At 28.3% G+C, this 17321-nt stretch overlaps 1 protein-coding gene across 1 annotated transcript; it reads right to left on the reverse strand.

The window, feature by feature from the left end:
- Positions 3155–4546, reverse strand: LOC18601532 (uncharacterized protein At5g19025). The gene has a single exon (XM_007032498.2). It carries the CDS (start codon positions 4112–4114, stop codon positions 3386–3388), a length of 729 nt encoding a protein of 242 aa, XP_007032560.2. The 5' UTR covers positions 4115–4546; the 3' UTR covers positions 3155–3385.

Consider the following 17321-nt stretch of genomic DNA (forward strand, 5'->3'; position numbering starts at 1 on the left):
GAATAGATTTTGATTCTCCAACCGGGATGACACAAACCAAATCCTAATTTGGTTGCAGAGTTAGATGATAGTAATAATAGCTCCAAAACAAGCAACTCTATACCTGGGATTTCATCTATCGGCCTAATTATAAAGTCAGAACTTTGACTTTGTCAGGGAAAGAGCTTAGGCTAGGGTTTTGTCTATGGTATTCTATCACCATCATTCTTTATTTTATACTACCAGCCTGAGAACAATGCAACAGAAAAGAGAAGCTACCTACTCTAAACTAAATACAACAGCCATTGAAAAGTAAGATCTTGTAACAATCTCTGCACTAGTTGTTTTAAGAGTTAGTGTCCGTCTCATGCAATTCCTTGAGCACTACCACATCTGACTCTCGGCACCTGCCCCCCAAAATCACAAGGTAATAAGGAAGCATGGAACAGACACTAACTGAATCTTATCTAAACATAATGAGTTCTTACAATGATTTAAAATTTCAGGAGAGAGAAAAACCTCCTTTCAACAATTATAAGGATTGTCCAAGTTGACATGTCTATCTGTCTGAATGGACTCTGCATTAGCAGAATACATGGAACATTACCACTCACACAGTTTTCAGCCTCTGGAAACCCCACAAAAATTGTAGCAAGGCACTCAAATCCGTGAAGATGAAAATTTGCTGCTTCCAACTCTGCCTATCCTTCACTAATTTGAGAACTTTTAGCTGCCTTCAGTTATCACTATATATCTGAAAACTAGCAACGCCTATGTTGGTTAACACAGAGAGGTGGTAAAGTTAGGCATTCTGGTGCAAAAGGTAGAAAGAGTTTAAAATTTGAAAGCATAATGTAAAATCGGATTCAATACAGAATTATTATATAAATAAATAAGGAAAGCACACAAATTCACCAAATCTTTAAAGCTTCAACAATACTTGGCTCTTTCTGCTTCTTTAGTTTACAACAACCATAAACTAACAACCATTATTCAATTGAGAAACTTTGATAAAGAAAAATATTGTTTGTGAAGTACATTTTACTTGAGTGATTCAATATAAAGATGGAGCTTTGCAATTTCATTCACTTCTGTATTCCCCTACTTTATGAGATAAAAAATTGCTTGGAATGGTATCTAAATCATTTAAGTTGGCAAAAGTACATAGCATTTGGGTGATTCAACATAAAGATGCGCTTCCCAATTTCATTGACTTGTGTACCTATCCTGCTTTATGAAATAAAAGATTGCTTGGAAGCGTATTTTTTAAATCATTTAACAAGGCAAAAATTTTGGTGTTGCATATAATGTACAAATAGAACAAACAAGGAATTTACAGAGGCTAGTCCATAAATCATATAACACTAACAGATTTCTGGTATTATGACTCAACTACAGCTAAACTCAGGTCATCTAAGCCTTAATTTGCATTAAACCAGTAACTATTACCAGTATGTTAGCGAAGACGAAAAAAAGCACTTTTGGACTTTGATAATCCATTCCATCAAATTGTTTGATTCAGCAATATCTTTGCTAAATCAAATCAACCAGCATCTTGAAATAATTATACCAAGTTAAACCTATTTAATTATCAATTATCTAAAATTTAGCAGATTTTACATTGATCAATAACTCTCTTCATGGAAAAAATAGAAAAGAAAAACATCATACTTACACTCACAAGGTTGAACTAAAGTTAAACCACGACACAAAGCAAAATTCGTTTACCCTCTAATGCTGAAAGAAAATTGGGTAAAGATATTTAAAATCCAATCCTGCTTTTGATTTTTTGTTCCAGAATTGTCACTCACAGCTAAGACTAATAAGAACCAGCTGGACTACAACAGAGTAATAAAATGCTGTTTAACCATAAAAAGGGAATAACTGAAAGGAAGCAAGTGAAATTACCTTTGCCATACCTCCACATGCTTGATCATCTTGCCCTTTTCTCACTTTAAAATATTCCAACATGACGAAAGGCAGTTTTAGCTTAAACAAAAGGCTTCGGTGACATGAAAGAGGAGACTTGTAAGCAATATAACAATCAACTTTCTTATATGGTGGTCCATTAAAAGATATGTAACTAACTAAAAAGTATGGAAGATGGATTTAGATGTGAGAATAAGAGAAAGCGCAAGAAATCAATTAGTTAATGTCCGACCAGGATGTGAAGAGCAGAATTGCTGCACTGGTATAATATGATATTCACATATTTGTTCAAGTAGAAAAGAATATGTTCTACCAACTTACATGACAATTGAACATGAAGATTTGGTAGATAACACTAGATGGACTATCACAAGAGACATTTAATCTTCTCGAAATATCTGTTCAGGAATTTACAATGAAGTTATTGTTATTTGTGAAATACTACAACGAAGCTCGAAATGTAGGCAAAGTTATGGTTTCTATGCCTCAGATGTATCTGATCAAACGAGTCTGGCATCTGTGCCAAAAACTAATTCCTCAGAAGTGGCAAAATATTGAATTAGCCGGTAAACATTGTTAGGTTTTAAAGTCTTGCACTTCCTAACAAAGATAAATAACATAGCATGAAGTTCTAGCAAGGAGAAAAGAAAAAAGAAACTAAGGCTTCTCAATTCTTGCCAGAATTACCAGAAGGAGTTCAGATCTATCAAACATAAGTTGGAAATGATGCAATCTTTGAGGAATGATCATAGGACAATAGACGCTGACTATCTGCATCGACAGTATAACACTCTCTATTGTGAGTAAAACAGATTAAAAATCATGATGCTTAGATATTCAAAAGACCCTATGAGCCCTATAGTATACCTTACTTGTTTTTATCCTGATTAATATAAAGGACAGACTACCATGAGGAAAAATATTCAACACCATGGGCTATATGGTACACCAAAACAATCACTATTTCGTCTTAGGTAGAATCAAGCACTTTCAAATATGTTTAGTTCAATAGTTACCTTAAGAATTTAACAATCTACATCTCAAAGGAAAAAAAAGTATTTGACAATCTTCTTCTTCTTCTTCTTCTCATAATTTAACACAAGCACCAATCAAATAGTTCAACATAGTGCATAATAATTTAATATCTTTTAAGTGTCAAACTTCAACAATCACCAAAATCAATAAAAAAGAAATTCTAAAAACTATAACTACATAAAATAAATTGCAACATGAAGAACCCAATACATAAGCTTTAAGAAGTAAATTACCATTAAATAGTGATTAAAATAAATGAACGAAAGGATTCTTATATTCTCCACTATAACCAACTGTATATAATCCTTACAACTTATTGCCAAGAGAGCTTATTTAAAGACAACATAGTTTCTGATTAAACTAACCAGAGAAGGCACTCCTCTCTGCATTATGACTACTTTCTGTATTGCTTTAATTCCTCTCTATATCATATCCCAAAATCCTATTTCTTGATCTTTCTTTGCTTCTTAGGCCCTGGAACCTCCAATCTGCCAACAGAACAGCCACACCTAGCTCGAAAAACAAGCACTGCTCTTCCATTAACCGGCGCCATCTTCTTTAGCTCAGCTTCCAATTCCTTATGATGATCTCGGGGCAACTCAAAAAGTCCTTTTTTAACACCATCTTTAACCAAAGTGCTGGAATTCTTCACACACTCCTCAGTTTCCAACTGAATATCAAACTCGGCTGCCTTCCTAAGCCCTTTACAATTAGGATTCCCACATTTCCTAGTTGTACACAGAAGCAAAACCCAAGCAGCTATTGCAGCACAACAAAAACCAAGTCCTATAGATCCATATATCATTGGAGTTCTCATCATTTCCTCTTTAACCAAATAAAAGGCAGTTCCAATGAATTCAATCAATTTCAGAGATATGCACTTTATAGTTGGAAATAACAGGAACCCACAAGCAGCAATCACAGCAATTAAGATAACAACATCAATGGCAGCAGATCTTGATCTTTCACAAGATGGAATTTTTAAGCAACTTGGTGAATTGAATACCTTCTGTTTCTTGTAAAAATTGTTCCTTGATGATGATGATGATGATGATGATGATTTGGTATTCATAACAAAATCATTTGAATTCACAGAATTTGCCATGCTTGTAGCTGAGGAAGCCTGGTCAACCGACTTGCAGACTGAGATTGAGCTATGGAAATAGACCATTTCAAATCAAACCCAGAATTTTAAAGCCAAAAGTAAAAACAACCCTATAAAGAAAAACGGAAACTCTATCAATTCTCCTCCAACCCAAACTCTAAATCCAGATCAAACCCACCTCATAAAAGCTCAAAAAGGAAACAACTTAATTATTTCCACCTCAAGATCAGGTGATTTTATTAGTACCCAAATGATTAAATTCCTTTCAAAGCACCACAAAGATATTGAAACTTTCAATCTCAAATCTCAATTTGAGATTGAATTATAAGGAGAAAAAGAAGAACTGGAATTGAATGAGCAAAGGCCGGCTATTGAGATTTGAGAGAGAGAAGAAAGACAGAGAGAGAAGGAAACAAAGGAAGAGTCTTTTTTAACCTTTTGGCATTGTTATTTCTTTTATCACAAAAATTTCTTGAGCTAACAAGTAAGAGCTGTGGCTTGTTTTTGTGTTATGTTTTTGTTGTAAAAGGGAGAGTCCGACACGTTTGAGGAGAAAACAATTAAAAAATAAAAATAAAGAAGTTTATTCGGTGGGCTTTTGATGATTACAATGGGCTTGGACTTTGCTTTTTGAAGACTTGAGTGTTCCAATCATATATTCATGATTTTGTGGGGTATTATTCTATGGGCTTTGGTCCACCATCTCTCTTTTTTACCCTTATTTATTGGATTAAAAATTTTCACTTACATTGAAATTAGAATTGTTTTATTAAATGAAGCATTAGAATTCTTTTAGTTAAAGATATTAACAGGTAGGGTACCTATTAATTTTGAGATACTCGAACTCTAATCTTATTAAAAATTAAATATCTTAACCCTATTAACTATCTGAATAATTTTAAAAATTACTACTCTAATTTAACCTTAATACATTTTCATTACCTTTTAATTATCCTAACCTGTTTAAATATCTGATTAGATAAAAAAATTATTAAAATCTTCTTCATGGGTACCTAATTACCCAATTAATTATTCTAATTTCATAACTTTCCTTTAGATTTATATGTTATAAGTTTCTACAAATAAAGGTATATATATTATAATTAATAATTTTATAAGTTGTAATTTTTGTAATGTTAACACACAATAAAAAGTAAATATATTTATATTTAAAGTATATATGTATATATACACACACGCATACATAAAAATATTTTAATATATATATATATAATAGTAATTATATTCCTTATAAATGAATCTAATATATATAAAGTATATATATTAAAAGACATTACAAGTTAATTAATAATTATAGTTTCATGAATTAATTTAATTAACTATACAAGTTTGTCCTTAATTATATAAAATTAAAAAAAATAACTAGGTTTTACAACTATTCTAATTTCACAACTTCTCTTTAAGTTTATATAAGTTTATATAAATAAAGTTGTATATATTATAATTAATAATTTTATAAGTTATAATTTTGTAATGTTAGCACAAAATAGAAAGCAGATACGTTTATATTTAAAGTTTATATATACTAAAAATATTTTAGTATATATATAATAGTAATTATATTTCTTATAAATTAACACAATATATAAACTATATATATTAAAAGAAATTACAAGTTAATTAATAATAATAGTTTCATGAATTAATTTGATTAATTATACGGATTTGTTCTTAATTTCATGAAATTAAAAAAAATTAGATTTCAAAACTATTTTAATCTCAAAAGCTTTCTTTAAGTATATATATTATAAGATTATATAAACAATGGTATTTATATTATAATTAATAATTTTATAAGTCATAAGATTGTAATGTTAACACAAAATAAAAAGTAAATATATTTATATTAAAAGTATATATATAATAGTAATTATATTCTTTTATAATATGATATAATATTCAGATTATTTAAACATAATTAACAATACAATAATTTTTGAATTTAAATATATTAATGTCATCATATTAATAATTAGAGTAACCATACTTTTCATATATTTGATAGTTTTTAACAAAAAAAAATTGCTTATAAAGTTGATAAAAATTGTAAATTTTTAATTTAATTATTAAAATAATAATAAAATATTTATAAATAGTAATCGAGTTCGGGTAACAAGTACTCAAAAGGTGGTACCTGAACTCGATACAAGTTGTGAAATCACTATCTGAATCTATTCCAAATTCGATTATAGGGTACATTAACCCTATATAATCAGGTCGAATATCTGCGATACTTTATAACTGGGTATCCATTACCATCTCTACTTTTAGTTTAGGAAAGGTTGAAGGAGATGGCAATCTTCCTCCTCCATCTTCTTGATAACTTGTTAAACAGATAACGCTTCTAATTTTGGATCACAAGTCAAATAATGGAAGAGAGTCAACCTTATATAAACTGGGTTTTCCTTTTTGTCACAAAATAGAAAAGAAGAAGGTTCATGTTTTATCCTACAAGCCATGCTTTGGAGTTTGAACAATTTCTTGGGAAAACTAGAAACTTGTACTTTGTTAGATGCATGAACAAAACGTTGAAATATATTCAAAGGGAAAAGATATATTCAATAAAAACAGAGCTTAATCAAGAGAAGGGACAAAGTCAAGATTTTTGGCTTGGGGGACGCCATAATAATAATAATAATAATAATAATAATAATAATATATTTAGTTATACCTCTAATAACACAAAAATTATAAAGAAATTGTCATTGATGCAAAAAAAATAGTAAAAATTAAGCATATCAAATTCAAATAATGCAGTACGTAATTAATGTGTAAACAATATAAATATCTAATTTTGATAATTTAAAAGAATATATATCATATTGCTTCGGAATTGTATTGAAAGTATATGTAAAATTTACTCAGTGTCATCGAATCATTATTGAAACATTTTATCTAATTTTTCTAAAGGGTTTGGTGTTTGATATTTTCCTGCATCTAATCTAATGACACCCATGTCGTCATTAGCCCTTCTACCTACTTCTTTTTTGAAAATATATCTAACATTGATCGAATCTAAATTGAATTCGTTTTGATATCACTTTATCACATTATTATTGTATTTTTTTCAAAAGACTAATTTACTGAAAAAGAGATTGAAAATCTTTTATATAATTTTTTTAAGGCGCTTGACGTGACACCAACACCACTTGAATTCCCTTATCAAGACCAATAAATTAAATGAGAATAGCAGGGTAAGAAAGTTTGAAAATTTATTATTTAAAAGTTGCATGTATGTTACGTTAACGCCGGTAAAATGTAATAAGTCCAAGTAGATGCGTTCGCACTAAAAGCCTTGGCTAGAAAAACAAAACAATTAAGGAGAAACGAAAGCATACAGCCAAACTTTTTTGACTCAAGAATATCAACAGTCTGAGCACATCCATTACGTTTGGGTTTGGAGCTTATTCAAAAGAATAGAAAACAAGGAAGAGATGTTTGATTTTTTATTCGTACAAATGAAGGAGACGAGCATTACATGGTGGGAATGCCTGTGCACACAAAAGTCTTCCGAAACCCTAATGCAAGTCTCCATTTTAGTCAACCCTAAATTCTGTGGAAAGAAAATTTTTCAACGCCATCATGTGCTTGCAAAGACCCCAAGCATCAAACACCACATCAGTTTTGGTGGTGGAAAATCTGAATGGGGGTTTATAGTCAGAGAGAGATATATATTTATGTCACAGTTACCCCATCATAATATTTCTTTTAAATAATTAAATAGATAAATAAAAAGATACATATAAATACATGTGTATATATATATTTATATATGTATGTATACATGATTTCAATATGATAATTCTACTTTCTTTTTAGATTTTCAAATTTGAACAGATATATATATATGATTAACTGAAATAAAAAATATTTATACATGCGCTCGATTATTTTATAAAAATTCTCGTGCTTGTAGAGAAAATTTTCTTAGAGTTGTTTTGATATATTTGATATATGAGTTTTAAACCTAGGAGTAACAACAGTTGGTGGATAATTAACTTTGTTTAAATTAGATGCCTCTAATAAACTATTGAAAATTTTTAAATGATTCAATCTTTAATTTCGATGCATATTTGCAAATCCCCTATTGGACGATTTTCAATAAAAATGTGTTGAAAATGTTAAGTAGCTAAAAGCCAGTAAGTTAGTTGTTGTATTCTGTCAATTCATTCAAGGAAAAATATGTTATTTAATTACATTAAATTTTTTTCTTTTTAATCATATATTCTTTCCTTTTTAACTTTCATAACAATGCAAAATATTAATTATAATTAAAATTATAGCTCTCTTTTACAAAAAACAAAAAATTCAAAAAGAAAATATATTTCAGTATTTAATTTTAATATCGTAAATTGATCAGTCTTTAAAGTTTTTCTGAACTAAAAATTGAATAAATTAATATATAACTTTTTAGGGTTTGATATGTAAAATATAGCATGGATTTTCATCTTTCCGGCCATGGCTTTTTAGTTGAAAAGGGATTTCAATGATTATACTAATTTCTTGGTTAGGGTATGATCAACATATATATTATATATATATATGTATATACTCAAAAGTATGTACGTAAAAGGCAAGAATTACTTAAAGTAATTAACAAGAAGAAAAGGGTTATTCCCATGACCAAACTTTTTGATGAATAATTAACCAAATTAAGCAAGCAAATTATGAATCATGAATGGAAGTTAATTAGAAAATCACAAATGCAAATATTCCTCTCATCTCTAATGGAAAAACCGCACGTACTGAGCGGTAGAAAAAAGAGTTGTGGGAAGGAAAATGAAAAGGATATGCTGGGAATGCATGCCTCATTAATTAATTAATGCCTGCCTCTAACTTCACCTAGTTTCTTTTCAATCAAATTATCATTATAATTAATTACCTAAAACACTTTTTGTTTAATGTGCTTCCCTTCTTTAATTTCCCATGATGCCTGCAATTCACTTTTCCATATGTCATTTCATATCATATATGCTTATGCTCTAAACTAGTTAACCCCCTAAGTGATTAGTCTTGGTTAAAAACATTGGGTACCTTTGATGTTTTAGACATTACTCCAACAAGAACAAAAATTGTACAAATGCTAAAACATATAGCATAAAACTATGCCTTACACATTGTTAGATTATCAAACTCTAATTTCAGATTCAATGACTTTAACACCTGAAACCTCCACCTAATTACTATATGGAGACAAGTCTGAATGAATTCCAAACTACAGTACATGAAGAAGTAAAAACTTCAAATTGATGTACCAAAAAAGATAAATTAAGAGTTCAAATTGGGCTGATTGGATGAACTTTTAGGTCCAAAAAAGTGATGCACATGGGAAACTCCAATTCCTTAAATTTGGGGTTTGAGCCCATGATATTGCTGAGAATGAGCTTTTAGGTCCAAATGTGATGGGACATAGGAAACTTATGGGCTTGTGACTTTAAGAACTTGGGCCCTTTACGAAACTTGGTCTCAACTCCCAAGTGATCCATGAGACCAACTAGTGCCTTATTAGTAATGTAATAATATCTCTTTCATTTTCAAATAAAAAAAAAAAGGTCTAAAATCATCAAAAGGTTTATCCACTTGGGAATCCACGAAAATAACTAGAATTATCCATTTCTGGCTAACAAAATATTGATGATATAGACACCCCAGCCCACTTGTACATTTTAACTAAAAATTATTTTTTCATCGAATTAAGAATTAAAAGTTTTTGTAAATTTATCTAGCATTTTAAAAAACAAGGTCCATATAAAATATTATATAATTAATCTTTATTTACATATAATTTTAAATTTCATCATAGAATATAATTTCAACTAAATTTTAGATTCTTGACTAAGAAAACACTCATATGTTATTTTACTATTATGTGTCGAAAAAAAAAAGAAAGAGAGAAAAAAAGCAATACAACAAATTGCATCATAGCTTATTGTTTTCACAAAAAAACAAAAAGAAAAAAGAAATGATAAAATATCAAATTACATTTTATATAATTGTTTTACTAAAACTTATCCACGTGTCAACAAACCTAGAAAAGCAAAGGTTTCAGAAAAAAGTTTAAGTCGTATGGGTGACCTGTTAGGGCCTTTATTAATATTTTATTACTCCTAATTTGCTTCACCAAATCAAAATGTCACGCGAGTGAAGGCCAAGAAAAGACATGCTCTAACTTTTTGTCGGGTCACACGTGTCAACTCCTCAGCCAACCTCCACCCAACAAGGGGAATGCTCAGCCACTAGAAGAAAGATTCTTCATAGGCTCTTTTTCGAGTTTCTTATTTTCCAAAAATTGGTTCACATGTGTGGAGAAAAAACTTGACACGTGCGAGCACACCAGAGGAGGGATTTTTTTTGGTGAGAATCCGTTGGGGTGGGCTTTTTTTTTTTTTTTTTTTTTTTAATTTTGCCAATTTAGAAAAAAAATTATGGCATTTAATTATGTCCTGTTCACGTTTAGATATACTTACGGACTCACACGTTAATAATAAAAAATAATTTGGCACATGTCAGAAGCTTTTTTACCTCTTTATTATTAAAAATAGCTAAAGCCAAACCAATTTCTTAAAAATTTTAATATTTTGTTTTTATCGATTTATGAATTTTTTTATCACTGATAATTATACTTTTTATAATCTTATGACAAATATGTTAAATATACCAAACATGTTTAGCTCATTAAGCAAATTCGGATTGGTATCAGAATCATGGAAAGTACATATAGCATTTTCATAGCTTTTTTCTTAAGGTAAAATACTCTGATTTTATTAAGTTTTAATTGAAATTATATGAAAATTTATTAATTTTTGAAATGAACATTCCGCTTTAAGATTGCCTGTTGAGCTTGATTTTTTTTTAGTTTAAAAGCTATTACAAAGTTTTTATGAAAAATAATAGTTTTTAAAATTAAATTGAAATTGTTTGATAAATTTCTTTTTATAAGTTATAATTTTGATTAAAATTACCATAAAAGGTATTTTTTTAAGAAGGTAATATTGTAATTATTTTTAATAGATAAAAATATTTTTAAAATAAAAATAAAAATTCTCTTGCATTTTAAAAAAATATAAAAAAAAGCTCCTCATAGCAGTTTTTCTTAAAGCTTTTTTTTTAAAAAAATTTTATTCTTTAAAAAAAAGCTACTTTTTTTGTGAAGAGCTTTTTAAAATTTATATTTGGCCTGACTTTTGCTTTTAAGATGTAGATAAACTGAAAAAAAGTCAAACCAAACAAGCACTAAGAATACTATTAACAAAAATAATAAAAAATTAAAATACTTTTTTTTTATTAATTTAAAAATTATTTTTATATTTTTCAAAAAGTTAAAAAAATAAAGAACACTGATCGATACTCCCCAACTCCCCAAGAAAAGGGAGCACAGATGATCTAGTGCTCCCCTTGGGAGCTCGATTTGAGGCTCCCTTTGTGCTCCCTAATGGGGAGTTTTTTTAATTAATAAAAAATAATAAAATTATATAATTATAATTATAAAAATTAATCAAGAGTAAAATTTATCTTTTTACCCTTACCACATCAGTAAGTTGACGAAAGTACTAATGGTTGACTAATGGCTGGACCTATATGTCCAGTAAAAAATATTTTTTTGTACCGGAGTATCCATTTTAAAAACTAATGAACTTTCATATAATTTCGATCAAAACTTAAAAGGGTCAAGGTATTTTACTTTTTTTCTTATGGTAATATTGGAATGATATGGTATGATAATGCATCTATATTACTATACAATGAGTAACTGAATTAACATCAGAGTTAATTATTGAATACTACCCATACCTGTTTTATTATTATATAATGAATAATTGAATTAACATTATGAGGTAACTATTAATACTACCCATGTCTATATTATTATATAACAAATAACTGAATTAACGTCACGAATTAACTATTGATGCTATCTATATCTATATTATTATATAACGAATAACTGAATTAACATCAAAAGTTAACTATTGATGCTTCCCATTTATCTTATTGTATAACGAATAACTGAATTAACATCACGAGTTAACTATTGATGCTACCCATATCTATATTATTATATAACGAATAACTGAATTAATGTTACGAGTTAACTATTGGTGCTATTTATATCTATATTATTGTGTAATGAATAACTGAATCAACATCACAAGTTAACTATTGAAGTTACCCATAGCCATATTATTATATAACGAATAACAGAATTAACATAAAGAGTTAACTATCGATGCTCCCCATTTATCTTCTTGTATAACGAATAACTGAATTAACATCACGAGTTAACTATTGATGCTACCCATATCTATATTATTATATAACGAATAACTGAATTAATGTTACGAGTTAACTATTGGTGCTATTTATATCTATATTATTGTGTAATGAATAACTGAATCAACATCACAAGTTAACTATTGAAGTTACCCATAGCCATATTATTATATAACGAATAACAGAATTAACATAAAGAGTTAACTATCGATGCTCCCCATTTATCTTCTTGTATAACGAATAACTGAATTAACATCACGAGTTAACTATTGATGCTACCCATATCTATATTATTATATAACGAATAACTGAATTAATGTTACGAGTTAACTATTGGTGCTATTTATATCTATATTATTGTGTAATGAATAACTGAATCAACATCACAAGTTAACTATTGAAGTTACCCATAGCCATATTATTATATAACGAATAACAGAATTAACATAAAGAGTTAACTATCGATGCTCCCCATTTATCTTCTTGTATAACGAATAACTGAATTAACATCACGAGTTAACTATTGATGCTACCCATATCTATATTATTATATAACGAATAACTGAATTAATGTTACGAGTTAACTATTGGTGCTATTTATATCTATATTATTGTGTAATGAATAACTGAATCAACATCACAAGTTAACTATTGAAGTTACCCATAGCCATATTATTATATAACGAATAACAGAATTAACATAAAGAGTTAACTATCGATGCTCCCCATTTATCTTCTTGTATAACGAATAACTGAATTAACATCACGAGTTAACTATTGATGCTACCCATATCTATATTATTATATAACGAATAACTGAATTAATGTTACGAGTTAACTATTGGTGCTATTTATATCTATATTATTGTGTAATGAATAACTGAATCAACATCACAAGTTAACTATTGAAGTTACCCATAGCCATATTATTATATAACGAATAACAGAATTAACATAAAGAGTTAACTATCGATGCTCCCCATTTATCTTCTTGTATAACGAATAACTGAATTAACATCACGAGTTAACTATTGATGCTACCCATATCTATATTATTATATAACGAATAACTGAATTAATGTTACGAGTTAACTATTGGTGCTATTTATATCTATATTATTGTGTAATGAATAACTGAATCAACATCACAAGTTAACTATTGAAGTTACCCATAGCCATATTATTATATAACGAATAACAGAATTAACATAAAGAGTTAACTATCGATGCTCCCCATTTATCTTCTTGTATAACGAATAACTGAATTAACATCACGAGTTAACTATTGATGCTACCCATATCTATATTATTATATAACGAATAACTGAATTAATGTTACGAGTTAACTATTGGTGCTATTTATATCTATATTATTGTGTAATGAATAACTGAATCAACATCACAAGTTAACTATTGAAGTTACCCATAGCCATATTATTATATAACGAATAACAGAATTAACATAAAGAGTTAACTATCGATGCTCCCCATTTATCTTCTTGTATAACGAATAACTGAATTAACATCACGAGTTAACTATTGATGCTACCCATATCTATATTATTATATAACGAATAACTGAATTAATGTTACGAGTTAACTATTGGTGCTATTTATATCTATATTATTGTGTAATGAATAACTGAATCAACATCACAAGTTAACTATTGAAGTTACCCATAGCCATATTATTATATAACGAATAACAGAATTAACATAAAGAGTTAACTATCGATGCTCCCCATTTATCTTCTTGTATAACGAATAACTGAATTAACATCACGAGTTAACTATTGATGCTACCCATATCTATATTATTATATAACGAATAACTGAATTAATGTTACGAGTTAACTATTGGTGCTATTTATATCTATATTATTGTGTAATGAATAACTGAATCAACATCACAAGTTAACTATTGAAGTTACCCATAGCCATATTATTATATAACGAATAACAGAATTAACATAAAGAGTTAACTATCGATGCTCCCCATTTATCTTCTTGTATAACGAATAACTGAATTAACATCACGAGTTAACTATTGATGCTACCCATATCTATATTATTATATAACGAATAACTGAATTAATGTTACGAGTTAACTATTGGTGCTATTTATATCTATATTATTGTGTAATGAATAACTGAATCAACATCACAAGTTAACTATTGAAGTTACCCATAGCCATATTATTATATAACGAATAACAGAATTAACATAAAGAGTTAACTATCGATGCTCCCCATTTATCTTCTTGTATAACGAATAACTGAATTAACATCACGAGTTAACTATTGATGCTACCCATATCTATATTATTATATAACGAATAACTGAATTAATGTTACGAGTTAACTATTGGTGCTATTTATATCTATATTATTGTGTAATGAATAACTGAATCAACATCACAAGTTAACTATTGAAGTTACCCATAGCCATATTATTATATAACGAATAACAGAATTAACATAAAGAGTTAACTATCGATGCTCCCCATTTATCTTCTTGTATAACGAATAACTGAATTAACATCACGAGTTAACTATTGATGCTACCCATATCTATATTATTATATAACGAATAACTGAATTAATGTTACGAGTTAACTATTGGTGCTATTTATATCTATATTATTGTGTAATGAATAACTGAATCAACATCACAAGTTAACTATTGAAGTTACCCATAGCCATATTATTATATAACGAATAACAGAATTAACATAAAGAGTTAACTATCGATGCTCCCCATTTATCTTCTTGTATAACGAATAACTGAATTAACATCACGAGTTAACTATTGATGCTACCCATATCTATATTATTATATAACGAATAACTGAATTAATGTTACGAGTTAACTATTGGTGCTATTTATATCTATATTATTGTGTAATGAATAACTGAATCAACATCACAAGTTAACTATTGAAGTTACCCATAGCCATATTATTATATAACGAATAACAGAATTAACATAAAGAGTTAACTATCGATGCTCCCCATTTATCTTCTTGTATAACGAATAACTGAATTAACATCACGAGTTAACTATTGATGCTACCCATATCTATATTATTATATAACGAATAACTGAATTAATGTTACGAGTTAACTATTGGTGCTATTTATATCTATATTATTGTGTAATGAATAACTGAATCAACATCACAAGTTAACTATTGAAGTTACCCATAGCCATATTATTATATAACGAATAACAGAATTAACATAAAGAGTTAACTATCGATGCTCCCCATTTATCTTCTTGTATAACGAATAACTGAATTAACATCACGAGTTAACTATTGATGCTACCCATATCTATATTATTATATAACGAATAACTGAATTAATGTTACGAGTTAACTATTGGTGCTATTTATATCTATATTATTGTGTAATGAATAACTGAATCAACATCACAAGTTAACTATTGAAGTTACCCATAGCCATATTATTATATAACGAATAACAGAATTAACATAAAGAGTTAACTATCGATGCTCCCCATTTATCTTCTTGTATAACGAATAACTGAATTAACATCACGAGTTAACTATTGATGCTACCCATATCTATATTATTATATAACGAATAACTGAATTAATGTTACGAGTTAACTATTGGTGCTATTTATATCTATATTATTGTGTAATGAATAACTGAATCAACATCACAAGTTAACTATTGAAGTTACCCATAGCCATATTATTATATAACGAATAACAGAATTAACATAAAGAGTTAACTATCGATGCTCCCCATTTATCTTCTTGTATAACGAATAACTGAATTAACATCACGAGTTAACTATTGATGCTACCCATATCTATATTATTATATAACGAATAACTGAATTAATGTTACGAGTTAACTATTGGTGCTATTTATATCTATATTATTGTGTAATGAATAACTGAATCAACATCACAAGTTAACTATTGAAGTTACCCATAGCCATATTATTATATAACGAATAACAGAATTAACATAAAGAGTTAACTATCGATGCTCCCCATTTATCTTCTTGTATAACGAATAACTGAATTAACATCACGAGTTAACTATTGATGCTACCCATATCTATATTATTATATAACGAATAACTGAATTAATGTTACGAGTTAACTATTGGTGCTATTTATATCTATATTATTGTGTAATGAATAACTGAATCAACATCACAAGTTAACTATTGAAGTTACCCATAGCCATATTATTATATAACGAATAACAGAATTAACATAAAGAGTTAACTATCGATGCTCCCCATTTATCTTCTTGTATAACGAATAACTGAATTAACATCACGAGTTAACTATTGATGCTACCCATATCTATATTATTATATAACGAATAACTGAATTAATGTTACGAGTTAACTATTGGTGCTATTTATATCTATATTATTGTGTAATGAATAACTGAATCAACATCACAAGTTAACTATTGAAGTTACCCATAGCCATATTATTATATAACGAATAACAGAATTAACATAAAGAGTTAACTATCGATGCTCCCCATTTATCTTCTTGTATAACGAATAACTGAATTAACATCACGAGTTAACTATTGATGCTACCCATATCTATATTATTATATAACGAATAACTGAATTAATGTTACGAGTTAACTATTGGTGCTATTTATATCTATATTATTGTGTAATGAATAACTGAATCAACATCACAAGTTAACTATTGAAGTTACCCATAGCCATATTATTATATAACGAATAACAGAATTAACATAAAGAGTTAACTATCGATGCTCCCCATTTATCTTCTTGTATAACGAATAACTGAATTAACATCACGAGTTAACTATTGATGCTACCCATATCTATATTATTATATAACGAATAACTGAATTAATGTTACGAGTTAACTATTGGTGCTATTTATATCTATATTATTGTGTAATGAATAACTGAATCAACATCACAAGTTAACTATTGAAGTTACCC

Source organism: Theobroma cacao, chromosome 4 (genome assembly GCF_000208745.1).
Source record: "Theobroma cacao cultivar B97-61/B2 chromosome 4, Criollo_cocoa_genome_V2, whole genome shotgun sequence".
Classification (NCBI taxonomy): domain Eukaryota; kingdom Viridiplantae; phylum Streptophyta; class Magnoliopsida; order Malvales; family Malvaceae; genus Theobroma; species Theobroma cacao.